The following is a 26,479-nucleotide window of genomic DNA, read 5'->3' as shown; positions in this document are numbered from 1 at the left end:
ACGCGATCCTGAAACCTGACACATTATACGTCAAGAGTAGGTGTTGCGGATCTGCAGCTGCGTTTGGCTGGACTTCCGGTAGGGCTATCAGCCTACAGCGCGGTTTCGACCTGTTTTAGTAGCTGGGTGGGGCGAACATGGAAGTTGCTGACAGACAAAAGATCGTAGATCCCTACACACGACTCACGACTCACGACACGATCACCACCCCATGTGCAACTTCAGCAACTTATTCACATTATTCACTTTTTTCTTGTTCTCCTTTTGAACATCAAGACAGTCACTCAATTCCCTGAGAGTATGTCCTTACGCGACATTACTATGTCCCGCTAGCGCACCTCTGTGACCTACGCCGCAATCCCATTACACGGCACAGCAAGCCACCAACAGCGCCTTTCCCACTCCTTCCATCCCTTTCTCTCCGCAGCATCAAAACGGCTCGCGTGCTAGGCCCGGCACATACGCTTATGCATGGGGGGCCAGGCGTGTGGGGCAGGCGTGTTCGGAAGGCTCGAAGTACCGGCGCTGTGGTTTCGCGTCTTGGGGCGTTGAACGTCGCGGATTTGTCTGCTGAGGCGGATCCAGGGACCAAGGACCAGGATGCTGGAAAGTGGAAGACGGGAGAAAGACGTTCGGTTAGCGATAGGAAACGAGTATAGGCTGATGAGGTTGTGATATGTGCATGGTTTCGCGTGTTTGTAGGAGCTGCAAGGGTATAAGTCAACATCAAGGTGGGTATAGGCACTATGAGACCATGCGCCTCGTGACTGCTTAGTGTCGAAGTTCATCCGTGATCACCTTCGCATGCGTCGTCAATGGGTGATTTCTGACTCTGTTAGGAACATGTGTGAACGCGTACAATGTTCCATGAGTTGAAGACTGCGCTAGCGTGATTCATGACTTGCTCTGATCGTGTGGTCTCCAAGAGTAGCCTCCCACATAGAATTATCTGTCACATTTCTCATCGTCGTCAAATGCTATCGAACCTAAAAGTAACTCATTTCGCACTATCGTCAAGCTAACGATAGATCATAAGAGCAGTCGCGGGTATCTATCCCAAAACATCCGTCTCTCTATAATCTCTTCCTTTCCTGCTCTACAGCTTCTCCTTCTACCAAGCATCTATTTTCTCCTTTCCTTTGTGTTCCTCTTACATCACAATGCAATCGTTATCCCCGCTCTTCTCTCTGATCTTTCCCGGCTTACGAGTCGGTGCTCTAGTCATAGCTCGCGGATACGTCGTTTGGGTACTTTGCACTGATGCGCCGAGGCCACAATTATAGCAGCAGCGATGGACGCAGTGGTAGCATGGCATCATGATTGAAGGGTTGCTCGCAGATGCGCCATCGCCAGCGTTTGGAGTGCCGCAGGTGCAGCAGTACCAGCCCATTGAGAAGTTGAGGTTAGTGCTGAATGTGAGTGGATGTGGCTATGAGTTATTCGGTATGTATAGCTTGAGCCGGGCTTGTTAGTTGTGGGCGGTAGGTACGTGGCTATTTCCGTCAGTGACTATTGTATTGATGAGTTGCGGGAGTTGGCGTATCGAAGGTATAGAGATAGGAAGAAAGGCGAAGAAGACGCAATATATGTGAGGCCGAAGATAGCATGTGCTCTCACACTGAGAACTACACAGAGTTGAATATTGTCACTTTGGCAGCCATTACAATACCCGAGAAGAGCCTGCACGGTCATGTTTATGCACTTCTGATAGTCACACAATGCATGCTCACAATACGAACATCAAGATCGCAAGCCTGCCGACAATCCCACTGGGCTCTCCAGTCCTTCAACGCAGTATTCTTCCACAGCAGAGGCATCAAACACATTCTATCATCTTCCCCTATCGCACATCTGCTGCCACTCCTCTCCTCAGTTACCCATCACAATATGACCCAGCCTGGTACACGCTTCTTCCTCTTGTTTTATTTTTTATTTTTCTCTTTTCTTTCCACTTCTTTCACTCTCTTAGCATTCTGCAATGTTTCTTCAGCATCCTACACCCTATCTCTCATGGTAGCCTTTACGGAATATCTTGATAGTAGAACATGGATATGAATGAGGAGAACCTATCGAGATATCAATGGGAAGTGTAAATGTGAGTGATAAAGGAATGAAGACTCTGCTTAGTCTAGTATCCGCTAAATATATCAGTGATACACAGTCACAGTGAAACGTTTCAGAGTCGCTACGACTTACTAATCCATAACGAGTAACACGTGGGCCGATGTGGCTACGCTCTGTGGACTAAGTGCTCAGACTTCGTCTTTTTATCGAATTTTAGTTCAATGACATCAAGAGGGGAGAGGATATCACAGCTTGGTAGACCAATGTGCTAAACATGCTTTCGTGAAAGTAAAGTTGCCAAACTTTGGTGAAGGTTGTCGCCTCAGCTGTCATTGCCGGCTCGTTGTCATTCACAATGCGCACCCAGAGGTCTGGGAAGATATCTAGTGTCGCACAAAAGCTCATTCGGGCTTCGACTAATTCTATTGACTTGACACACCATTATGTGACCTGTACCTACGTACTCTACTTCGATGAATGTGATCCACTTCTGATAACACCGTCCTTCTCAGCCTTACTTCTCCTCAGCACTTCTAAAATCGCTAGTTGTGGAGTCCCTCTATACCCCGGAGATCCATAAGACCAACTCTAGTTTTCTTTCCTTTGTAGTTTGGACTTTGCTTCTTCTCTTCCTTGTCCAGATGACTAAGTAGGCTTTTTCTTACTGGATTCTTAAGGAAGAAGGGGTTCCAACCACTAGTCTTCGTGGAAGACGTTTCGTGGATAACGCAGTTATGGGTCTTGGAGTTTGTGCCATCTCTAGAACTGGTGATGGGTTTTTGGGAGGCCATAGCATGGTCAGAAATCGCAGGACCAGTATGGATGGTGCCTCGGGAAGCAGTAGCTCTGCTAGAAGCGGCGGGGATATTTGAAGTAGCCCTGTCGACAGAGCTATCAGCTTTCCATTGGTTTGAAACAGGATGGTCGGAACAGCCTGGGGTTTGCCCAAAGACACATTTGTCGTTGTTGCATTTCTCGCCAGGCTTGGCCCCTACACCCCTCCTTCCGTTGTTTTTACCACAAGCGCAAGTCCAAGTCATGACAAGTAGGGATACCAGCCGTGAGTATTGTAGGAAAGCTTTCGAGCTTTCGTCGTTGAAGATTGAAGGTCAGCGGTCAACGAGGAATGAGGTGCCGAATGACTTCGTGGACGTAGGTGGTGATGATGTAGGTCCTCGTATGTAAACTCCCAGATATGTAGATGATGAGGCGTAATGTTAATGATGTATGTAATATAGTATAGGTCGAAATACTGCCATATATAGTGTCCTAGCAATGTCATGTTTACATGTTCTTGCTTCAGTGACACTTCGCCATCAAAAGTCGCTCTTCAAGTATGACTACTGTAACTCGCGCAGCGGTATGACTACAACTTTCGAACCACATCAACAGTATGTCGGTATTACAATACCTAGAAGAAGATCCCGCGCTTCACAAATAAGCACATGTTCTTCCAGTACCGTTGTGATGGCGCTCACGTTCTCACGTGATGATATTCCGGCTCTTCCGAAGGTATACGTTGATGCCTGGTTGCGTATCGTCTCTTTAATTTCTTCCTTCTGTTTGCAGACCAATTCGGATCCTCCTCCCACTCTCGGGACGCAGCATCAGCACTAAGGTGCATCGTTTCGACCCAAATAATTGTTTCATACGACAACTATCAGATCTTGCAAGCAGCGCCTCATAAGGCTCCCAATCATGATCAACTGTTCTGGTACTATCGAACATGGAGGTCTCTGCTATGCGTTTAGATCCATGTATGCCTTAGTAGAAGTTATTAAAGACCGACAGCCCAATTCGCCCGCTACCCTGGAAATTAGGAACCTGGAAGATCTCATCTTCTCCCGGGACGACGTGTTCTAGCGAGACCATCGGCATTCTCAAGCTGCGTTTGCAGATTGGTGCCAGGAAGCGTACTAAAAGCTGAGTTGGGATCTCACACAGAAATGAATGACTCGTTCTAGCTATGTGGTATCGGTGTCAGTGTCAGATGGCGAAGGTTGGTATGACCCAGAAGAGTGAGTCTCTGGTAATGGCCCTGAACGCGAAAAGTAGGTTGAATTTGCAGGGGAGAAGAATGTGACCTGTAGATGAAGAACGTCATGTGGAAAGTCGTGGGGAAGTGATAGTCACGTGAGCTATGATGAAACAGGACAGGGTTCCTTGGCGTACGGGGAGGCAGTGGCGCATCAGCTCGGATCAGCAAACATCACGTCGTCCATCTTCACGCGTCGAGACATATCCAGTAAGACGCCCAACCTCTCTCGAGTCTAGTATCCCTCGCGCACTGCCAGCAGCACCTTGGGCATCGTGCGCATCTTTGCGCCTGCCCTCGTTCCAGCAACTACAAGCCACACCGCTGTCGGCTGTGGCTCCTCAGGCGGAAAGTCCGTCCCACCGCCGCCCCACTGTGAATTCACGAGCTTGAGCTCCGTCACCACCATCATGTCAGGCCCAGTCGCAGTTGCCCGCCCGTCGCAGCCTCCCCGATTGCGCCGGGAGTCACAACGCCCTGGAGTCGCGCGCACCATGACCCGCCAGTCCACCATGGAGGACGAGGGCGCGAAGCAGGAAGATGCCAGGAAATATGGTATGCCGTCAAATACAGCATATAAGGCGCATTCGCTAACATGTCGCGCAGTCTACACGCAGCAAGACATCCTGGCCAGGCACAAGGGAAAGCCGCCATCCCTCCGCGTGTACCTGCATCCCAAGCACTTCCGCTTGAACGACTCGCAGGAGACGCTGTCCTATGCCTCTCCTATGCGCGAGCTTCTCCAGGCCATCAAGGACAAGGAGGTGCCTCACAACATGGTCGAGGAGCTCTACGAGTTCAACACGCCTTGGTACGACAATTGCCTCATCGTTGAAGTTCACGACTACCGCTCAGCCGGTGTGAAGCCCAAAGATGATACCAACAGCACTGGCGAGGCCGGCACGAGCGCCTTCTCCATTCACAACTACAACAATTTTATAACGCCCTCCCCGTTCGCGCCATTCCCCGTCAACAAGCCCGATTCGAAGCCTGGCCAGCCCAATGCACCGAGCAAGGACGGAGAGACCAAGGAAGACAAGGAGAACATGCCTGCTCCTGGCCAAAACGGGGCCTTGGGCAAGCAACCTGGTATTGGCAAGGTCAGGACAGTAGTACTCTTTCCAACCACGCAGTCGCAGTTGGCCGACATGCAGCTTCTGGCCACCACGCCCATCCCAGACATGGCCACCCTCAAAAGAATGCAGGCTCAGGGCAGAGCTGGAGGCATGCCGCCCACGCCAATGACGGCAGTACCCTCGACGCCCACCTTCCCCAACGGGCCCAGTCCGAAGCGCCAGAAGATGGTCCTCGACGACAGCAACGTGCACGAGTTCGAGGCTGAGTTCTTGAATGCTACATGCCCACCCCTCTACTTGGAGCCTACCAAGAGCTTCGGCCAATCGCTCGCGCTTATGGATGCCATCACACACCCGAACAATAAGAACCCCGCTCCACCACGCAAGACTCGCAAGAGGACTACCGCCGAGTTGGCTGCCGACGAGGCCGAAGCCCAGAACATGCAGCGCTTCATGTTGGCAGGCGACGAGTTCCAGAGCATCATGACGGCCACCGCCACAGGCAACGATGACAACGCTGTGCGCGCCGCTGCGAATTCCCAGACCTTTGCTCGCTTCAAGACTATTGCTAATATCCGTGCAAACCACGAGGAAGCCGACCGGAGGAAGAAAGAAGAAGATGCCCGAATTGCTCAGGCCAAGCGTGCAGCGCAGATGGAAGCCGAGATCCAGAGAAAGAGGGAGATGGAGAACAGACAGCAGGCCGAACTTGCCGAGCGTCAACAACAGCAACAGGCCCTTCGCCAGCAAGCGCATCAGGCGCAACTACAGCAAAACCAGCAGCAGAACGAGGCCGCGCGAGCCGCTGCAGCAGCACAGCACCAGATGTCGAACGCGGCAGCGATACAGGTCACGCAGACACCTCAATCGACTACGCAGTCTCAGTTTTCACCTACCATACGACAGCAGACGCCCATGGCTGCCGCTGCAGCATCACCGTTGGTTGGTGGGCAGTCTGCGCAACATTTGGGCGGCACCCCAATGGTTCCAACAGCTTCGAACCAAGCCATCAACAGTCCTGCTCGCCCGCCGTCTGCTGTCTCCAATCATCAGAATATGATCCGCTCCGTCAGCCAGCAGCAAAATCTGAGCCGCACAGGCACACCGCACATGGTGCAAGGCACCCCCGTAATGAACGCCTCGATGCCGAATCGTAACATGACTCCTACGCCTAGTCGCATGAACCAGGGTAGTCCATCCATGATGCAAGGGCAGACACCAATGATGATACAGACTCCTCAGCCTGGCCAGAATATGACGCCTGAACAGATGCAACAGATTCAACAGCAGCGCTTGCAGCAGCAAATGCGCATGCAACAACTGCAGCAACAAGGAGCATCACCAGGTAATCCACAGCAACAAATGCAACAAATGCAACAAATGGCATTCCAAAAGGCCGCCCAGCATATTTCGCAACAAGGAGTGCCTCAAGGTCAAAATCCGCAAGCATACCGCAATCAACTGGCACAGCACTATTTCAACCAATTAAAACAGCAGCAGCAAAATCAACAGCAGATCGCCTTGCAGAATATGTCACCTCAGGGAGGCATGCAGCAAAACAGTATGCCTTCACAAGGCATTACCTTTGCTAACCTCAATCTCCAGCAGATGCGGCAGCGGTATCAACAACACAAGCAGACGGTCATGCAGAATTACGGCCAAAACATTCCTCCGCAAGTCATGCAACAGATCCATCAAATGGAGATTCAAATCAAGCAACGGGAGGCGCGTGAACAGCAACAAATGGCAATGGCACAAAACATGCAGAATGGCATGGGCAACCAGATGAACGGCGGCCAAATGAACGGCATGCAAAACGGCAACCCGACCAACCCTATGCAAATGCAACAATACCAGCAAATGCTCCAGCAACAACGCCAACAAGCCGCAAATCAATCTCGACTTCTGCAAATGCGTCAACAAGCCATGGCGAGCGGCGGTCAACTACCCCAGGGTATGATGGGCAATATAAACGCCATGAACAACATGCAAGGCGGTGGTATGCAGGGCATGAACATGGGTAACATGGGCAACATGGGCCAGGGCATGAACATGGCACAGATGGGACAGATGAACGGTGGCATGGGAGGCATGCAGGGTGGACAGATGAATGGTGGTATGCAGGGTATGCAAGGAATGCAGGGCATGAACCAGCAGCAGATGAACCAGATGATGATGATGCGCCAAGCACAGCAGCAGGCCCAGAGGATGGGACAACCTGGTGGGCAGCAAGGTGGGGATATGGGGTGGACTGGTTAGAACTCCTTCTACCTCCCTTCCCCTTTGCCCTCTCTTTCTTCTTCTTTAGGTATGTTTTATTAGGGACATTTGGACAGGCGAGATGGGATACAAGGTGTTTTTTTATTTGGCATGGGGAAAAGTTCATTCTTCAAAGATACCCCGGTGTTGGGATGGGACTTTATATCTTGTTTACGACAGTCACGGCACACTAGGGTTTCTGACTGGTATAATTGGGTGGCTTATTATTGACTTCGTGTTGTTGTAAGTGTAGACCCTTTATCAGATATCGTATATCATTACTGAACTCTGAGATCATTATCTTCCATTGCTCGTCTTGTACCTATGCATAGCATCTTCATGCTGTGCACTCTCGGTCTTCTCCTGGGTCTTGCGATTTCTATTTCTTGCCTTTCCCCTTTCCTTTTCCTTTCTTCTCGCCCCCTTTGCGCTGTCCAATGACCTCTCTATACACCATCACAACTCCTAACGGACAAGAGAAGAAACACAGCTTGGCTGGGTTATCGCAAAAGTCGCATATTGCAGTACCGTCGATTCGATGCCAAGCCAGTTCCACGACCTCGACCTGGGTATCGGGTATAGAGTCCGAAGCAGACCTGGCAGTCGCACGCAGCTGGCGAGCCTACATATGGGCTAAGCGGACACGGCGTTGTAGGCGCAGAGCTTCTGCATCTGCGGTACCGCTGAAGAACTGTTGTAAGTAGTCTTGGACCATAATCTCCTCCTTTTGCCGCGCTTTCTGCGCTGCTAGTTCTTCTTGCGCTTTTAATGCAGCGAGGTATTCCTGGGCTTTTCTCTCTTGTTCAGCGCGATACTGCTCTCTGACTCGCGCTTCCCGTGCTTCAGCCTCTTTTTGGCGCTGTTCGCGACGCTGCTTCTCTTTGACTTCTTGTTCTTCTTTCCATTGGCGGAGGTGCTCTTCAGCTGCCTTGTCTCGTTCTTTATGGGCTCGTTCTGCTGCTCGACGTGACTGCTCTTCCGCGACTCTTTCCTTCTCTAGTCGGGCAGCACGCCCCGTTTTGGCGCAGGCTTCTTCCTCTGCTCCGCGTTGTTTCTCTTCTGCAAGTCGTTGCTTTTCCTCCAGTATGCACGCTCGTTCCTTCTCCGCCTCGAGACGTTCTTGCTCTTCTTGGCGCGCATACTCGGCAAGATCTCTATGGTACTCTTTCCATTCCTCTCGCACTTCCTCGTAACGTGTATTGTATTCACATCGTGTCGTGCAATCTGTAAGTACGTCGAACGCTTCGCGTACCTATAATTCGTCAGTTCATCTTTGGAGGGCTCTATTGGCAGGTACATGTACCCGTCTAAACTCGACAGCGTCTATCGTCTTGCCTGGCGCCTTCTTATCCGGGTGATATAGTAGCGCTCGTATGCAGGAAGCCTTCTTGACGTCTAATGCTGTAGCGTACAGATTCAAAACCAGGTTGAAATAATCATCTAGTATCTCGGGCTTCGTGGGCTTGTAGAAGTGCATCTTTGTAGATCTTACTCTCAGTCCTCGCGAAGCTCCTTGGTGCCTCTGGTGTCGACTTTGTATGCGTCCTCGAAAAGATGACAACTAGTGTACGATGAATGCAACACAATTTGCGAGTAGTCTACAGAATACAGTAGAATGAGGACGGTAAAGACTTTCAAACGTGTTGTGAGTGTTGAGGTCTCAGCCGTCGTGCAAACGTACAGGGAAGGAGCGACCGAATGTGCCGCACACCAAAGTGAGAGCAAAGCGCATCACAACAAATCTTATGGACCCTAAACTATCCGTGTGTCTCTATTGTACAGCTGCTCACCTATTTTCGATACCACATCCTTGTCACTTTCGTATGCCTGATCTTTTTCTGCAACTGAAAGATACCATATAACAACGCCTCAGTTGTCGGGGGACAGCCTGGAACATAAATATCGACAGGAACAATTCTATCCACGCCTCTCACCACACTATAGCTGTAGTGATAGTAGCCACCACCATTCGCGCAGCTTCCCATGCTGATCACCCATCTTGGCTCGGGCATTTGATCATAGCATTGCCGAAGAGCGGGTGCCATTTTGTTGGTGACTGTGCCTGCAACAATCATCACATCTGCCTGGCGAGGGGATGCGCGAAAGATGATTCCTAGTCTGTCCTGGTCGTAGCGAGGCATTGAGCAGTGCATCATTTCCAGGGCGCAGCAGGCGAGGCCGAAGCTTAGTGGATGGAGAGAGCTTTGTCGAGCCCAGTTGAGTATCTGATCCGCGGTTGTTCTGCAACTGTTAGTGGAGGAATTATAGTTCTTCGAAGAGCTCATCTTACAGAACATGTTCGACGACGCCTCTAGGTTTGACAGTGGTTGATGGGAGGAGTGTTTCGCTGCGCTGACGGTCGATTCTTAGGTTGACGGATAAAGAAGGACAACTGGAGAAACTACAGCATGTTGTGCTTCTGAATACTGAATGTGCGATGCGTGGTCCTGTGATATATGCTGGGTAATGTCAGTCTGGTTCACTCAAGATATACAAAGTGAACATGTACATGATGCATGGCAACTTTTGCGACTTACGAACTCACGGAGCTTCGACATGGTTTTCAATAGTACTAAAAGGAAGAAGGCTCACTTCCGCAATTTGTTCGCTGACACAAGGTAGTAATGGCTGGAGCATGAGTAGCATGTCACGTGCCTTGCTCTTTACGGTAAGGTGGTTGCGATTTAAAGCCCACATGAATGGAAAGCCCACATCCCCTGACCGCCAAAAGCCCACATCCGACCCTGAAAAGCCCACACCTTAACGGCAGTGCCCGCAACGAAGACTCAACTCATGTCAAGTCGCACCGGGCCAAGAGCCCAAAGTGCATCCCATCAATGTCCCAAGTGCGAAAAATCCTTCACAAGCAACAGTCACTTGCGACGGCATGAAGCCAGTCGTACGTTTACTATCTCGGATTCGGCCATCTGATGTCTGACACGGGTAAGATACGCGTAATCGCTTGAACTCCTGCGCCTTTTGCAATCGCGCTTTCGTTCGCCAGTACGTCTCTCATGTATGATTGTTAGCCATCATCAGCCTGACATCAAACCCTGCATAGTGATGTCCTTAGAAGGCACTCAAAATCATGTCAACAAAGAGGAGAACATGATGCGATAGCCTCAGCAAGACCAGGACGACCGCCTCGTTCCGCAAAGATTGGGAAGTATGCACAAACGCCATGTTTGTTCGCTCGTGGAGTTAATACTAGTGATGTGGATCGTGACACCACGATAATAGTAAAAGGCTGTCAGGGTATCCCTCTGTACCCGATCAAATTTCTGTATCGTTATACAGATCCTCAGCGCGACTCGATCCTCAATGCTTTCGCTGATGAACGAACACCCATGCAGCCTTCCAGTAACCAGGCGAACCACGATGCGAATAGTCAGCTATTCGAAGGCGACATGGCACTCTTCGGTATCTTCTCGGATCTCTTCATGGACACGGGCACAGACATCTGTGCTTCTACACCAACGGCACCTGCAAGACCTCAGACAGCGCCCATTCTCCAATCCAGGGTCGACGAACTTTCTTCTCGGCTTTTTTCGTACAGCGAAACACGTCGAACAGTCAGATTGAATCAAAACGATGTCTTTCCTGTGAACGCCGCAAAAACAGTTTTTACTGCGGAAAACTTTGAGGAATGTGCCTGGGCTTATTTCACCGTCTTCCATCCCCAACAGCCTCTCCTTCATTGGCCAACATTCGATATGCACAACGCCCCGCTACCCTTGTTGCTTGGTGTAGTCTTTTGTGGATCCGTTCATTGCTCTCCGACGGATGGTGCACTATCCTCTCGTGCCTTTTTTGATCTGGGTGAGGAGTTCATCTTCGAACAACTACGTGATGTAGTCGCCGCGAGACCTGATCTCGGTACTGGTGGTCATCGCGCACTGGAACATGTGCAGGCCGCCCTACTCATTGTGGCCTTGCAGAGTAGCTTCAACAGTGAAGCAGTCCGCCAACGCGTTCGGGTCTCAAGGCATCCAGAGCTGACTGTCGCCATAAGGACACTCAAGTTGCTCAGACCGATGACTACCAACAGCTCTCACAACAAGGTAACTGAGTGGAATGCATTCATCGCCGAAGAGTCTAGAGTGAGGTAAATCAAACACTGGTCTATTTGCAGTATATGACAAAGAACTACACAGCTAACTTCCCCTTAGAATTGTACACTTCATGTGTGTCATGGATCACATGAATACCTTCTTCTTCAATCTACTCCCGAATTTGGCAATAGGAGAAATCCATCCGCGGCTTCCTTGCAACGATGCGCTCTATGATGCTTGGACGCCGGAAGATTATGAGCGATCATGCACCGAATCGCTACGTCCAGTAAATCAGATACCAAGTATCAAACAGTTGGTTGCTTTCTTGATGGGCGAGGATTGGACAGGGGAGAAAAAGAATTCGCTTCTCAACGTCCTTGAGCTACGACATCTCATGATCTGCATATTCGGTAAGTAAAGTTACCTATCTTCCTCGTCCGTATCCCTATTCAGACTTAATGGTATTAAACAGCGCTGCATTCAATCATATTTGTATCGCGTGCCGCTCTTCTGATATCATCGTCATATAACAACTTACTTCATGCAACGCGTCGTTGGAAAGAGCTTTGGGATACTTTGCACGCAAGACGCGAGGGTGAGCACAGGAGGTCGTTGGGATTTATTAGACACGGACTGGAGATGTGGTGGGTTACGTGTAAAGTACTTGAGTTGGCACATGCTGGTGACTTGCAGAGTCGCTATATGGCGGTCAGTCCTACAGACTCACTGGTGGAGTTGCATGATTTTATCATACAGTATGGGAATTGTGTGGACAGATGAGCGTGCGAATTCAAGTGTAGGCGAGAAAGACATAGTATATCTGGTGTTGGTGCCTATCTAGGTACCCTGCATGGAAATCATGTGATTGTGGATGAGATTGCAATCGAACCACGACGATACGAGCGCAAACTTGACAAAATCTCACCACGGGAAAAGTCAAGACGGTTATTGTATAGCCTGGACTGTTCTACCAACGAACAACAAGCCCTTCACCGCGCCCATGTGATGAGTTTTGTCGCTATCGTGTTTCAAGTTAAGACGCCCCGTACCCAATCCATGGTTGTGGCCTGTGGCGTCCTAACCCAACCTACACCATTTAGCGAAATGACATAATGTATCAAAAGTATCAAAGCGTTTCAAACACAAGCTTTTCTGACACGGGAACTGGCAAGAAACAGGTAGTAGGGTACACGTTTATGCGTTCTGGAAGCATCGATCGTGATGTTGTGATGCGTTGGTAGATGTTATCGGCCCTTTTGAGGAGTGCCAATTGTGTGAGAGGACTGAAAGGTGGGCTCGTATTCGGGTCGCAGGAAAGCCTGGTGTCCATCGATCGATACTTTAGTTTTTCGGTCTTCATGCATGTGGTGGGGTGGAAGAATACGATAGATTGGTACGCTTGTGGGAACGGAGGTTTAGGAAAAGCAATGTGGCAACGGCCTCGCGCGATGATGTGATCGGAGGGACCGGAGCGCAGTGATGAGTAGATCTGTACTTGCTTCATGGGAAAGTGCGAACCGCTGTAATGTTGGTCGGGCCGTGAAGAATGCTTGGTATCATGGGTGTGAGATGAGATGAGACTGTGTAGCGGCTCGAGCAGCATCTTGCCTCTTGACCGAACGGGTGGTAGTTGGATCTAGGCTCTAGTATACCCTTTTGCTTTTCAGCTGTCTTGGTGCCATGACGGCGTGGAACCGGATTTTGCGAACTGCAGCGAATGCGAGGCGATGCGCTGAGGCGCGCAGCTATCGACGCAGCTAGAATCATTGGCGGTTTGAGTAATTGCAAATTGTTACGGATGGCCTCCTTCAGGCTGTGAAGAAAATTTCCACTCTTCCTACAAGCTGTGACTGCAGTTTCTTCTCGTGTGTTGTGGATATAGCATGGTGTTCATGCGCGCCCGAAGGATTGGACGGGTGGGCGTTACGCCGTTTACCAAGCGCTATTGTTTGACAGCTGGCGGGGCAGCGCATGGCTACACGGCGTAAAAGCATTGTTTCGACGTTATCGCGAGTTGCCGTGAGCGATGACGGAAGGAGGCTTCTGTCCCGAAGCTATCGCTTGTTTGAAACACGATAGGCACAGAGGGGCACCAACACAAGCGGGGCTCATGCAAGCAACACCAAGTCGGAGATGCACATGGCAGATTGGCAGTAGGGTGAGCGATGTTCTGAGGATGGCATGACCATAATGTAAGGTGGATTGTGATGATCATTAGCCAATCTTTTCGTTTTATTGCCTAGAAAACACTGGGCAAACTTGAGTTCATCGTTGAGGGGCCTGATCCCGAGACCCGGGTAACCGATGTCTTGGAGCCTTGGAGTTTCAATCTTATCTCAAGACGGTAGGGTCTCCCTTGAGTCAAAATTGAGTCGCGACAAGGACGGGAGTCGCGAGTCGCGAGTCACCGTGGAGTGAGGATTGTTGCAAGTCATTTCCGATAACAGCCTGCGGGCTTGGTGAATCGTGGCAGTAACGATGTGGCCCGCATGATTGTGTGTGTGTGATGTGGATTAACAAGTGTACAACGTTGAATAAAGCGATGCGATGGGAGACCTGGCATTGTAAACAATTAGGAGACCATCTGGTCCAATAATGGCCTTTGCTGCAGCCGCGGCAGTGCACGTGTTTTCTTTGTGCGTGGCGCAGTCGAGCACATGGCACCTCAACTGTCATCGCATGAACTTCACATGGCTTTTCCTGTCAGACTCACCCGAGAACCGACTCACACGACAAGACGGTTGAACCCTCCACTCTCAAACTCAGGGACACAGACAAAGACCGACTCGACTCACAGGGTTCTTCATCCTCCTCCGGTTTGCGCCATAGTACAGGTGGAGATTTCATCAGGACAGGGCGTGGCGGCACTAAGGAATGGGTTTTGCCTCGGCGGCCTGACAAACATGTCAAGATGCATGAGAGGCGTGTGAAAGCCGTTTTACCAATACCGATGCGAGTGATCTTCCCCAGGTTGCTGATGAGGTTGACTCGCTTGTTGTTCTGTTTTAAGCAGACTACTTTAGGCGCCGGAGTTCTGGAGCCGCACAAGTCTTGGGATGGACCTTGCTCGGGCAACCGTATTGGCAGGAATAGATTAGGCGGGTGGTTTGTGAAGTTATGAGAGCGGGTGTGGCGGAGCAGGAATGATGGGATGAGTCTACTACGAGAGATGGGATAAGTCTACTATGAGAGATGGGATAATGGCAAAAAGAAGGGTTCAGCCCGACTGTAAGAGCTGGAAGCCAGCATGGCATCCCGGAGCGAATCATGCGTCGTGGAGCAGGCCGGGACTCGGCATCGCTTCGCATCCTTTCACTCTCTCAACCCTCTCGGCCATTCCCGTTGGCGGTGGACAGACGGTGAGCGCAGGCTTGGTTTCATGGCGCATCCAGGCACGGCAATCTGAGTGGACAGCTTCCTTCGTGCCGTTTCAGCGCCTAGACTGGCCGGGCGCTGCGGAGCCAATCAGCCGCCTGTTCCGTTCCTCAACCCCTGCATGGGCCTCACCAACCCTCCCATGTTGCGAACTTCATATCCACTGTTTCCCTCGCTCCCCCTCTGACCTCACGCTTCGCCGTCCCTTGTCGTGTCGATTCCATACCTTCGTTTCTTGTCCAACTGTTGCTCACTCGCTACGGCAACATAGTACATACACTTTCGCTTCATACACTCCACGAGCCGGCTTTCACGTCCCCTATTTCCACTCTCTAGCCCCCTGGAAGACGAACCTGACTGACGTCGCTGTCCAATATCCTCGGCACTACTCGCCTTCACTGTCGCTATTATCGATACTGCAGATCGCAAATTCGCCGCCTACGCACTACTGTCAACTAATTCCACCGGACTGGACCGCGTCTCGTTTTCAACCACCCAACTACTACCAATTCACCATCTCGACGTGCAGCGCACTGTCGGTTCTCTCCAATCCTTGTGCATACACACCGGCTTCTTCACGACCCATTGTGATGTATTCACGGTGACCACAACCTATTCCTAACCCACACTGTCAACACCAGCCGCTTCGCAAAGCGCCCGTGGGATATAGGTTCATTGACAACGACGCCGCGCTATTCCCCCTGCTTCAAGAATCCCGTCATTGAAAGCACCTGGTAGTGCGCAACACACTTCACCGATCGCATCGCGTCGCATCACGTAGCCTCGCACCTCCGAGAACCGACTCACAAGCGACCTGCACCACTCCACAACCGAATCACAACTACCGAGACATGTCTCTCACAAGTCTTCTCCGCCTCCGTGGCGCCCAACCCACCACACCCATCGCCAAGCGCCACTTTCTATCAAATTGGGATGCTGCCGAATTCGATGATCTCAAATACTCCTATGGTCTCGAGGGTGTGGACCAAGTCGGCAACTACCTATGGGTAGACACATTCCTGTACCTCCTGGTAGGTATCTCCGGACTTCTCCTTATTCTGCGGATATCAAACATGTGGTGGAAACACAGCCGTCACCTGAGCGCAATGGGAAACCCAAAACAAAAGTACTGGGAGGTCAACCGGACAGGCTGGTGGCCATGGCTCAACAGGCATGTCCTGATGGCGCCCCTTTGGAAGAAGAAACACAACGCCCAATTCCAGATCAGCAGCGCCATCGACAATGGAACCTTACCTGGCAGATGGCACACCATCATGTTGGTCATCTACGTTGCCCTCAACGTAGCTTGGTGTGTCGCTCTCCCCTACAATGTGCTCGACCACAAGGAGACCCTCGCTGCGCTCCGTGGACGTTCAGGAACACTCGCCGCCCTCAACCTCATTCCCACCATCCTCTTCGCCCTGCGCAACAACCCTCTCATCACCCTTCTCCAGGTTTCGTATGACGACTTCAACCTGTTCCACCGCTGGGCCGCACGTATCACCATTGTGGAGGCTATCGTTCACACTATCGCCTGGTTGTACAACACCAAGCTCGCAGCGGGATGGCCTGCCGTCACTGCCGCTCTGCACACCGAAGGCTCGTACGGCTGGGGCATGGTCGGAACTGTGGCCTTCACCTTCCTCGGTATCCAAGCATGGTCGCCCTTCCGCCACGCCTTCTATGAGACTTTCCTTAACATCCACCGTCTGTGTGTCATTGCTGCCCTCCTCGGTCTCTACAAGCACTTGGAGCTGCACAGCCTCCCCCAAGTTCCGTGGATGCACCTCGTCTTCTTCTTCTGGGGTGCCGAGTGGGTCTGCCGGTGGGCATCAATCCTTTACTATGGCTTCGGCGTCAGGCAACGATCTTCAATTACCGTCGAGGCCATGCCCGGAGAGGCTGTCCGCCTGACCATCAACATGGTCCGCGAATGGACTCCCCGCCCAGGTTGTCACGTGCACATGTGGATGCCAGCCCTTTCCCTGTGGTCTTCGCATCCCTTCTCCGTCGCGTGGGCTGCCACCCTCACCCCTGATTCAAAAGAAATGACACTGCCTATGCTTGAAGGTGATGTTTTCGCCATTCACGGCCGCCCGCAGAAGTCAAAGCAAATCAGCCTTGTCTGCCGTGCCCGCACAGGACTCACTCGTCACATGTACGAGAAGGCTTGCAAGAGCCCCAACGAGCAATTTACTACCTTTGGCTTCATTGAGGGACCGTATGGTGGCCACCACAGCCTAGACTCTTATGGCACTGCAGTACTCTTTGCTGGTGGTGTTGGCATCACCCACCAAGTCATGTACCTCAAGCACCTTGTCAACGGCTACAATAACGGCACCACCGCCACCCAAAGAATCGTCTTGATCTGGACAGTCCCCACATCCGATTGTCTAGAGTGGGTGCGACCCTGGATGGACGAGGTCCTCCGCATGAAGGGTCGCAAGCAATGTCTCCGCATCAAACTCTTCATCTCAAGACCCAAGGGTCGTGTTGAGAGCAGCAGTGAGACAGTCAAGATGTACAGTGGTCGTCCGAATGTGTCAAGCTTGATCGAAGACGAGGTCAAGAACCGTGTCGGTGCCATGGCCGTCACAGTTTGCGCGTCAGGCGGTATGGCTGATGGAGTAAGGCATGCGGTTAGACCGTTCCTTACCCAAGGTAGCGTGGATTTCATTGAGGAGGCCTTCACATACTAAGAGGGTCTTTATCAAGAACTCCAGTCTTGTAACGATATTGTTGGCAATGTTCCGCTTTATTTATTCCTTGCTTCTTCAGAACCACCTGCCATCCTATCGCACCACATCGTGCACGACGCTACGCCCAACCACCTTGGGCAAGTCACACCCAAGCTCATTGTACATCATCCGACCACCCACATATCTATACTAAAACATTATCTTTCTTATCATTCCATCATTGTTCACTTCTTGTAACTACTTGTTCATAATCATTTACTTCTTGTCCATATGTCCTCGTCTCATACTTGTCATGTCTCTCTTTGAATCTCTGATTGGGCGTTTTATGAGCGATGCATTTGTTAGCGTTGTCTGGGTTTTTGTAGATATTCTAGAGTAGCTTTTTGTGCAGTATACCATCTACCAGGAAAGTTCATCATCATCTTCCACAATTCCCTCTAGCTGCTTTGGCTCTGCGTGTGCGGCTCTACTCCGCGTTTACTGATCGTATAGAAGAGATATTCTTGGGTCAGGGTCTAAGCCCGTAGATCAGGGGACCGGGCATCGTTCTAGACACCTTCACATCATTCCCAAGCCCACTCAATCGTCACTTCCCCCACTTCGATTGCCTGACGGTCCACGTAATCGCTGTCTTCCTTCCTTGTGTTCGTGGCTTAGTCGAACACGACAGACCGCCGAGTTATCCGGATCGCGTTAATGATTGGGTGAAACGCGTGAGTAAAGTGGAGTCGGCCAACTTGCATTCTCCACATTGGCGCCGAAGTGGCGGTGACGACACTGTGGCTGAACTGCGACTGCGACATCCCTTGTGTCATGGCAGTGTGTGTATAAATAAGAAGGTGCTACTTCGGCGCCGATGGGGTCGTGCCTCTCCGAATCAGTTCACAAGGCTGTCGAGAACATTAATTTCAACTTTAAATCGTCTTCTTCCTCCCACCAAACCTTGATCTTCAACTCGACTTACTACACATTCAACTCTTCACCTAGTAAAACCTAGTCAACAGAATCTAAGTCTATTCCCTTGTATACAAACATCATGTCTGGCTACGGTGGCTACGATGGCGGATACGGACAGCAAGGAGGCCATCAACAACAAGGTGGTTATGGACAACAAGGCGGCTATGGACAAAACGACTACAATGGCGGCGGTGGACATCAGCAGCCTCCTCACCACCAACAACAACCACACCATGGTGAAGCCAGCCAATATTATGGTGGTCAAGGAGGTCCTCAAGGCTTTGGTCAGCAAGGCGGCTATGATGCAGCACCTCCTCAGTACCAGCAGCTCCCCTCTGCCGCAGCCCACTCATCCAATTCGGGTCGCAACTCAATGAACCAAGGCTACCAGAACCAATACAGCGGTGAGGGTGACCCCGAGGGTGACCGAGGCATCATGGGTGGTATCGCTGGTGCAGCAGCAGGAGGCTATGGCGGCCACGCTCTAGGTGGTAAAGCCGGCCACGGCGTAGCAGGCACCGTAATCGGAGCTCTCGCCGGAGCATTCGCAGGACACAAAGGCCAAGATGCCGTAGAAGACAAGTGGCATGAGCATAAAGAAGAGAAGAAAGAAGAGGAAGACCGTAAGCGATATGAAGAAGAGGAAGAGCGACGACGAAAATACGGACAACAGCATGGTGGCCCTCCCCCAATGCAACACCACCAAGATTCCAGCAACCGTTCGCACGACCAGCGCTCCCCAGGCGACTTTGGCGGAAACTTCACTGCCTCGTCTCGCGACATCAGGCTTGATGCCCACGGCGAGTATACACTCCACGCCCAATGCCGTCGCGCAGACGGTTCCTACCAATCCTCCTCCATCTCGCTCAACCGCATTCTCGAAAACGACGGTGGAAGTTTCCGTTGGTCAGGATCCAACAATGGCGGTGGCGGCGGTGAAAACACTTACACCGTTCAACAAGGCGATACTCTCCGTGCCATTGCCTCCCGCTTCAGCCACTGCTCCTATGAAGACCTCGCTCGCCACAACAACATCGCCAACGCAGACCAAATCTGGCCTGGCCAGAACCTACGCATTCCGGGTGGAAACAGTAGTCGTGGGGGTGGTGGCTTTGGCAGCTCTGCTCGCAACATGACGTTGAGGGATGGCGGGCAGAGGTTGGAGGGTGAACTGGAACATCATGGATCGTGGCACAGGAGGGAGATTAACTTGGATGAGAGGATCAGCAACCGGGATGGTGCTTTGGAGTTTGTTTAGAGGATAGGAAGATGGGAGATGTTGAGGAGGGCATCGTTTTGTCTTCCTCACCTATAGCCGTGTAGTAGTACATCAAACACCCTTATCTTTCTCCCATTGTACATTGCTCAAAACAATTCTGGCACTTGTCTAATACTGATTCTATTGTCTGATAACCAGTATCATTCCATGTGTGCTACAACTGCGACAAGAGAACTACATGCTAATCGTTTACCCAAGTTACTGCCAACGTGATGCCTCCCTCATCTCAACTATTGCACATGACTCCCTCCACCCGCACCACCAGGCCCAGCAAAGTTCATCTGAGCAAGAACGTCCCTCCTCCAACTATCATCCTCACTCTCACTCGCCGTAGAATCGCGATTCGCTACTCTTAGCCCACCGCCACCGCCTGCACCGGCTCTACTGTGATATGAACCCTGACTAACATATCTCGTAACTTCTTCACTATACCCAGGGTCGTATCCTTGGCTATGTTGTTGAGAGTCCATCGTCCATGTTTGTTGATTTTGCTGCTGCTGCTGTTGTATATTCTGATCCGGCGATGTGTTATCGTAAGAATGGTAAGGCGTGCTATCACTATAAAACTCTCTTCCATTCCACGTCCCGGAGTTGTTCCCCTCATCGGCGGGTCCCGGTCGGAGTACATCGGGGACATGTCCGCTTAGCCCGCTACCGCTGGATTGGTACTGTTGTTGTTGTTGTTGTTGTTGGGGATGGTATGCGTTTTGGTAGTTGCTAGGTTGGTGCTGGTGCGTATCGTCGTTGAAAGGTCCGAGTCGATCAACGGGCGAATAATCTAATGGTCCGTCATGTTGGATTTGAAGGTTGGGAAGGAAGGACATGCGGTTATCTGTTGGTGTGCGGTCGCTGGGGTCGTGAAGTTCAACGCCCTGGTTTTGGCTGGGTGGTGGGTTTTCGGGGATGCTTTGGTAGTACTGTTGGCCTTGTTGTGGTTGCTGCTGCTGCTGCTGCTGCTGTTGTTGTTGTTGCTGTTGCAATAACGACAGGTTGTTCATCGATGTGGTCATACCGAGCAAGCTTGGTGCTCGAGTTGAACTTGCTTTTAGACTTGCTGGTCCCATCCTGCCCATACCCAACATACTTCCACTCATGCTTGCGCGCCCTGCACCGGGCTCTTCACTGATCATTTGCGCGTCCGAGCCGTTTGGATCGCGGATACTGTATTGCGCGATTGAGCGCATCTTCCTTGTCACCCAGCCCGCTAGAATCTTTCCTCTTTGCTTTTCGCCAAGACGAGATCTGTGGAAGTCGCCTTTCTGCACGAAAGACACAATGTCGATAACGAGTTGGTGTTCGTTCAAGATGGCATTCACGATGACTGGGACCATACTTGCGAGGAAGTTGCGACGGAAGATCTCCACAACAATGACGACAAGACCACCTGCTTGGAAAACGGCGCTACAGATAGTCAGTAAGTATGATCTGGGAAAAGTAGGTGAAGAATACGAACCATCCTCCGGGAACAATATTCCGGTGGCAGCGTTCTACAGACTGCTCAATGTCCATTGAGAAGTGATTGAGACCGTTGACTTCAAAAGTATCCCCAATGCTACCTAGAACAAACAGAACTTGCATGTCGACTGGCGCGCCGTTAGGACCAATCGGTCGCGTAACGTTGTGTAAGAATCCTAGATCTCCAGTACGAACATATCGTACGTTCGGGTCTCCGTCAACAGTCCTGCCATTGAAGCGTTCTGCATCCAACCGTTCCTTGGAGCCGTAAAAGCTATGCGCATTCGCTTCGGACTGCACCCAAATCTCGCCATATTCGCCGACCAGGCAAAGTTGATTGGTCTCTGGGTTCACAATCGATATCTGTGTACTAACTGGTACCATACCCGAGTCTTGGACTAGCAGAGCACCGGGTTCGGTGTCTGGGTCGACAGGCATGATGAGACCTCTTCGAAGGGCGCCGACGTCGAGATGTAGTTCTATTGGTTCGATGCACATGTATGATCGCGATGCGACCATGGGGTTCAATACGTGTGAGTAGACGGTGTTGATCGCTGTTCGGTCCAGACTTGCTGGTGAAAAGTGTACTCGCACTCGTTGGTCTATCGGGTGTTAATAACCGGATGTATACCTAGGACTGCAATACTTACAAACGTCTACACGTGGCCGGCCATCAGTCGCTATCATGAGATTCTTGAGCTCATGCAAAGCCATGTTCTTGCCAGCACCTCGTGCAATAGCGTGATCCAGCATTTGACTCGTCGCATACGCATCCTTGACCTTGTATCTCGATAACGTCTGGAAGAGGATGTTGGGGTTTTGCGCAAAGTCGACAGGTGACACGAGGTAAGTTGGCGCTGCGAGGAAGATACCCATAACGCAAGTATGTATGAAGCCGAGACCGATGGTACTACGAACACATCCAAGGACAGGTCGTGTGCTCGTCATCTGGCACGTCTCTTTTTGAACCTTGCACAGCGCCATGATTTGGCTGTGGCCCAACTGCACGGCTATGCGTCTTTGGTCAGGTGTCCAGTATGTCCATACCAGAACAGGGAAACCAGATTGTATCCAAGCGGGTCGTATTGTGAGTTTAAGATCGCGGCAACCACTGGACTGCTTAGGTGGCTTTGTGGTGTTGTATGTATTCGGTACGCTGATCTTGAGTATAACTGCTGACTGTTTGATATGCTGCGATACTTGCTTGAACTTCATTAGGTGGTCTACGTCGGCATTGACGAGGATAGCCTTGACCTTGAAGTCGGCAATGATATGTAGCAGTGCAGGCGCATCCTCATTTAGCCTGTTCTGGTCGATTGGTGCCATTGGTATACACACGGCTCCAAGGACGAAACACGCGTGTACGGCATAGACAAAGTCTTCCGAGTGGGTGTACATCAAGAGCAGGTGGTCACCGGTCTGGACCTTGACCTTGTTTTTCAGGTACATTGCGACACCTGCGACCTTTTGGTCGAATTTCTTCCAGTTGACGCCTTTGCCTTCTTTACCTCGACCATCGACAGTGCAGTAGGCGAGCTCTTCAGCCTGTCGTTGTACGCGCCATTGCATAAGGTCATGGATGTTCGAGAATTGGTTGAGCGGTGTCGACGTCCTATCGTCGATGACGACTTCTCTGTGGTCCACTCCGGAGTATTGCTTGTCTTGTAGCATCAGGAACTGCTGGCGTGCCATCGATGCTTCGTAAGACCACATGCCGCCAGCAGGGTCGTCGCCTAGTGCAATATTCTGGACCGACCTCTCGACGCCAAACTTGACGTGAACGCAGGGTAGTGAGCCATTGTCAAATTCTCGTCGGCAAAGCATATTTCCAATTTCTCGTCGACCGTTCTTGATAACTCGCGGAAGCGTGTTCGGTGCAGTGATCATCACACAATACACCCGAAGGTGATGTTCTTGATACAGCACCTCCATACATCGCTCGGACAAAGAGTCCAAGAAGGGAATGTCAAGTTGTTGTGGTGGCCCGCCTGGATTCGTGGGAGCGGTTGATGCGGCTTGTGTCTCGATAAGGATGATCGGTAAGTATTCGCCATTGACGTAAGAGTCGAAGGACGAGCTACGCAATGTTAGATTGATCACCCAAATATTTGACAGCACTTACCAGTCGTATATCTTTGGGACAGCCTTCATAATGCTGGTGACGAGATGCTGTACGAAGAAATACCTATGTTCAGCTTCCAGCTGACCATGTTCTACCCATTCAACGCGCTGCCTGATACGGTCCTCATACAGGCCCAATACGAAGATTTTGCCTTCTACCACGCATCCAAGCAACCCAGTGCGTAGGAACTCAAGCTCAAGCAGTTGCGGTGTTGGGCTACCCTCTACGAAGCGATACGGCCGAGCGTGGAAAATGGTCTCGGTGTGCTTCTGCAGCTGCCAAAAACCTCCAGACAACGATGGCGAGTCTACCCAGATCTCTCCTATTGAGTAGGGTGAGCACAGGAGATTGGTCTCTGGATCTACAATGGCCAGTGTCGCGTCTGGTATCGGATAGCCAAAAGCCCCAACTCTCATAGTGCCGGGCTCGTTGACACGCTTGCTTACTTCTTCTCCTATGGCCAGCACGACGACTTCGTTCAACTTCAGTGCCTCCTTATCCAGCAAGATCTCGGTCAATTCGGTTGGACTCTTCTTTTTCTTCTCCTTGGTGCTGTTTGTGGTGCCTCCTCCGATAAGACTGGAGTAACCATTGGCTGCCGCGCCCTTGTCCTCGGCCTCATCTTCGCCATCAGATTCCTCTGGTGCTATGCTCAACGGACATCCCATACGCTCTTCACCACCCAACCAGTCGCGGACTGAGATTATCATACCACCGTGTTCAGGCAAGCACAACATAGGCGCAATTAGCTCTCGTGCTCTGGGATTCCTCAGAGGTCTAAAGTAACGGTCTCCGAGAATCTCGTGAAATTCGCAGTCGACTGTGAGTGTGTCAATTAAGCAGATCTTTACCGAGCCAAAGTTGGGTTCGGTGTTCTTCTTGAAATTTCGTGTAGCCATGGGGTCCTGCTGATAGTTGTACGCTGCGCGCTTGAGACCCGGGTAGTCAGCGATCAATATGTTTGATTTGTATTTGGTGATGAGATGTGCGTATAAGCCTGGGGTCTCCATTGTCGGTGTTTCCAGCCAGACGGTAGTGTGGCCACCATAGACAGCAAATAGGACACTGAGGATGAGACCCGCGCTTTCGCGTGGGTCGAGGTAGGAAAGAATGACTTCGGTCGGCGTTCTGCTCTGTACTGGCGCCACAAATTTACCGGATGAATCTCGCAGATTGCCGTTGAAAGTATCCTGACTTTGGTGGTTGGCGGGTATTGTGCTGATCATGGCACTGACACAAGCCATCTGGTGCATGATAGTGCGGTGACTCAGTACTACACCGCGCAAGTCGCCGGTTGGCGCGCGCGAGAACTCGATGTATGCTACTTCAGGTACTTGCAAGGCCGGCGTATCGTCATGCTTCTTGGGGTGGTAACTTCCAAACTCGTTGGTCTTCCACCACTCAACTCCACTCGGCCACTTGAGACGATTCTGACTGATGTCACGATGGAAGGCCTTGAGATTGTTGTCCGTGGTCAGTGCGAGATGTGCTTGAGTTGTGGTCAAGAGGAGGATGAGTTTCTGATAGTCGTCGACGCTATTGATGGGTACCGCTACAACGCCTGCGATGAAGCATCCCATCAAAGCTACGACAAACTCGATAATCTCCGTGTCTCTGTATACCAGCGCTACGCGATCACCTCGATATAGGTTGCTTTTGTCTCTAATGACTTTGGCTACCTTCTCGGCGCGACTGGCCACTTTCTCCCAAGTGATGGAAGCCGTCTCCTTGCCCTTTGCATCTAGCACCCAGAAAGCAGTGGTCCTGGGTTGTGTACGAGCGCGGTACCGTAATACAGCGCCGATGTTGTCAAACTTGGACATTTTGATGTTGTGGTTGTGGGGGTCGTATACGTCGAATGGCAGGTCTCGAGGTTCTAGTGGTAGCATTGTGTCTGCAGCACCCACGGGGAGATCGCTCGGGTTCATCATGGGCGGTGGTATCGCAGCGGTTGGAGAGAAGGCGTCGCCTGTGGAGTAGCGGTTCGGTCCGCCGTACGAGTCGCGCTGGTCCTGCATTTGCTGTCCTGTAAAGTCGGAGAAATAGCCCTGGTTCACATCCAGCATCGTGCTCCTCCTGCTAGCCTCTCCCGGTGAGCCATATCCGTTCTCGAAACCTTGCTGGGTGTCGGGATTAAAGGCATAGTTGCCCATCATCGTCCCCTCGCGCGAGTAGTTATATTCGGGGGTCTGGGGTCGTGGTATGAACGTCTCACTCCCTTGGGACAATTGGGACGTGTTGCGCTGCAGTGAATTGGTCCGTAGGCCCAACTGTTTCTCTTGGAAACGCCCTACTTGGCTTGGTGGGTATGCCATGTACTGGGAGTTGCCGGTGGTGCTCGTCGAGGAACTGGCGTAGTGCCCCATTGAAGAGCCCATGGTGCCCGGTGCTGAACTGTCATGGTACGAGTCCGGTCGTGGGAGTTCGATGTGCGGCGGCTGAAGTGGATTCGGTCCAGAGAGAGCTGCGAGCGATGCGCTGCGAGAGCCCGAGCCATCACTCTGGACTGGGCTTTGATGGCGCAGGTCGTTCTGCAATTGCGCTGAGAACTCGGGTCCCAGGTACTGCGACAGTAGGACTGTCTTTCGCTTTTCATAACTGTGCGACTCGTTAGCGCACGTGGGGACTGATGCGAATGCGACAACGACGACAGCGAGGGTAGGCGAAAGTGCGGGAAGAGAGTACCAACCCCTTCTGTGTGATGTCGCCCTCCTCGAGTTCGTGGTCCAGCTCCTGCAGCTTGGCCTGCAACTCCGGGTTCGTCTCAGCCATGATGTCCCTCTCTTCCGGCGGCAGTGGAGGTGGAGCGAATGTGGTGTAGACTATGGCGTGGCAATCCGCGACATGTCAATATATAATGATACGAGGCGCGTGGAGCCAATGCGAAGGGCGATCAAGGGGAATGCGCGCGTGAAGAATGGCCAAAAGGAAGACCAACGGTTGGAACAGACCCTGTCGTCGAGTGCCTGAAATCCCACATTGGCTTGAGACAAGTCAGGTACGCGCAGGCCACCCACAAGCATCCGGTATGACGTTTTACCCCAGAGCAGCCGCTCTGTCCCTTGGCGTCCGGCGCCCTCCCAAGTGGCTGTCTTAGTCAGCCGTC

The 26,479-nt window shown here is 51.5% G+C and overlaps 6 protein-coding genes across 6 annotated transcripts; 4 read left to right on the top strand and 2 right to left on the bottom strand.

Moving 5' to 3' along the window:
* Positions 1–4,611: 4,611 nt before the first annotated feature.
* Positions 4,612–7,434, top strand: ALTATR162_LOCUS1316 (uncharacterized protein; the record flags this gene model as incomplete). The annotated part of the gene is made up of 2 exons (XM_043308912.1): positions 4,612–4,654; positions 4,706–7,434. 2 exons carry the CDS (start codon positions 4,612–4,614, stop codon positions 7,432–7,434), a joined length of 2,772 nt encoding a protein of 923 aa, XP_043164847.1.
* A 622-nt stretch (positions 7,435–8,056) lies between these two features.
* Positions 8,057–8,911, bottom strand: ALTATR162_LOCUS1315 (uncharacterized protein; the record flags this gene model as incomplete). Its single annotated transcript, XM_043308911.1, has 2 exons — positions 8,057–8,686; positions 8,738–8,911. The coding sequence occupies 2 exons, from the start codon at positions 8,909–8,911 to the stop codon at positions 8,057–8,059; spliced, it is 804 nt and encodes a 267-aa protein (XP_043164846.1).
* Positions 8,912–10,781: 1,870 nt separating this feature from the next.
* Positions 10,782–12,229, top strand: ALTATR162_LOCUS1314 (uncharacterized protein; the record flags this gene model as incomplete). The annotated part of the gene is made up of 4 exons (XM_043308910.1): positions 10,782–11,539; positions 11,604–11,896; positions 11,959–12,146; positions 12,200–12,229. 4 exons carry the CDS (start codon positions 10,782–10,784, stop codon positions 12,227–12,229), a joined length of 1,269 nt encoding a protein of 422 aa, XP_043164845.1.
* A 3,483-nt stretch (positions 12,230–15,712) lies between these two features.
* On the top strand, positions 15,713–17,560 carry ALTATR162_LOCUS1313 (uncharacterized protein; the record flags this gene model as incomplete). The annotated part of the gene is made up of 1 exon (XM_043308909.1): positions 15,713–17,560. The coding sequence occupies one exon, from the start codon at positions 15,713–15,715 to the stop codon at positions 17,558–17,560; it is 1,848 nt and encodes a 615-aa protein (XP_043164844.1).
* A 1,036-nt stretch (positions 17,561–18,596) lies between these two features.
* ALTATR162_LOCUS1312 (uncharacterized protein) lies at positions 18,597–19,775 on the top strand (the record flags this gene model as incomplete). The annotated part of the gene is made up of 1 exon (XM_043308908.1): positions 18,597–19,775. One exon carries the CDS (start codon positions 18,597–18,599, stop codon positions 19,773–19,775), a length of 1,179 nt encoding a protein of 392 aa, XP_043164843.1.
* A 251-nt stretch (positions 19,776–20,026) lies between these two features.
* Positions 20,027–26,145, bottom strand: ALTATR162_LOCUS1311 (uncharacterized protein; the record flags this gene model as incomplete). The annotated part of the gene is made up of 5 exons (XM_043308907.1): positions 20,027–21,197; positions 21,250–21,853; positions 21,902–23,328; positions 23,374–25,971; positions 26,063–26,145. The coding sequence occupies 5 exons, from the start codon at positions 26,143–26,145 to the stop codon at positions 20,027–20,029; spliced, it is 5,883 nt and encodes a 1,960-aa protein (XP_043164842.1).
* Between the last annotated feature and the right edge of the window lie 334 nt (positions 26,146–26,479).

This window comes from Alternaria atra (assembly GCF_907166805.1).
Source record: "Alternaria atra isolate CS162 genome assembly, contig: 21, whole genome shotgun sequence".
Classification (NCBI taxonomy): Eukaryota; Fungi; Ascomycota; class Dothideomycetes; order Pleosporales; family Pleosporaceae; genus Alternaria; species Alternaria atra.
This window is presented reverse-complemented; position numbering and strand designations above follow the sequence as displayed.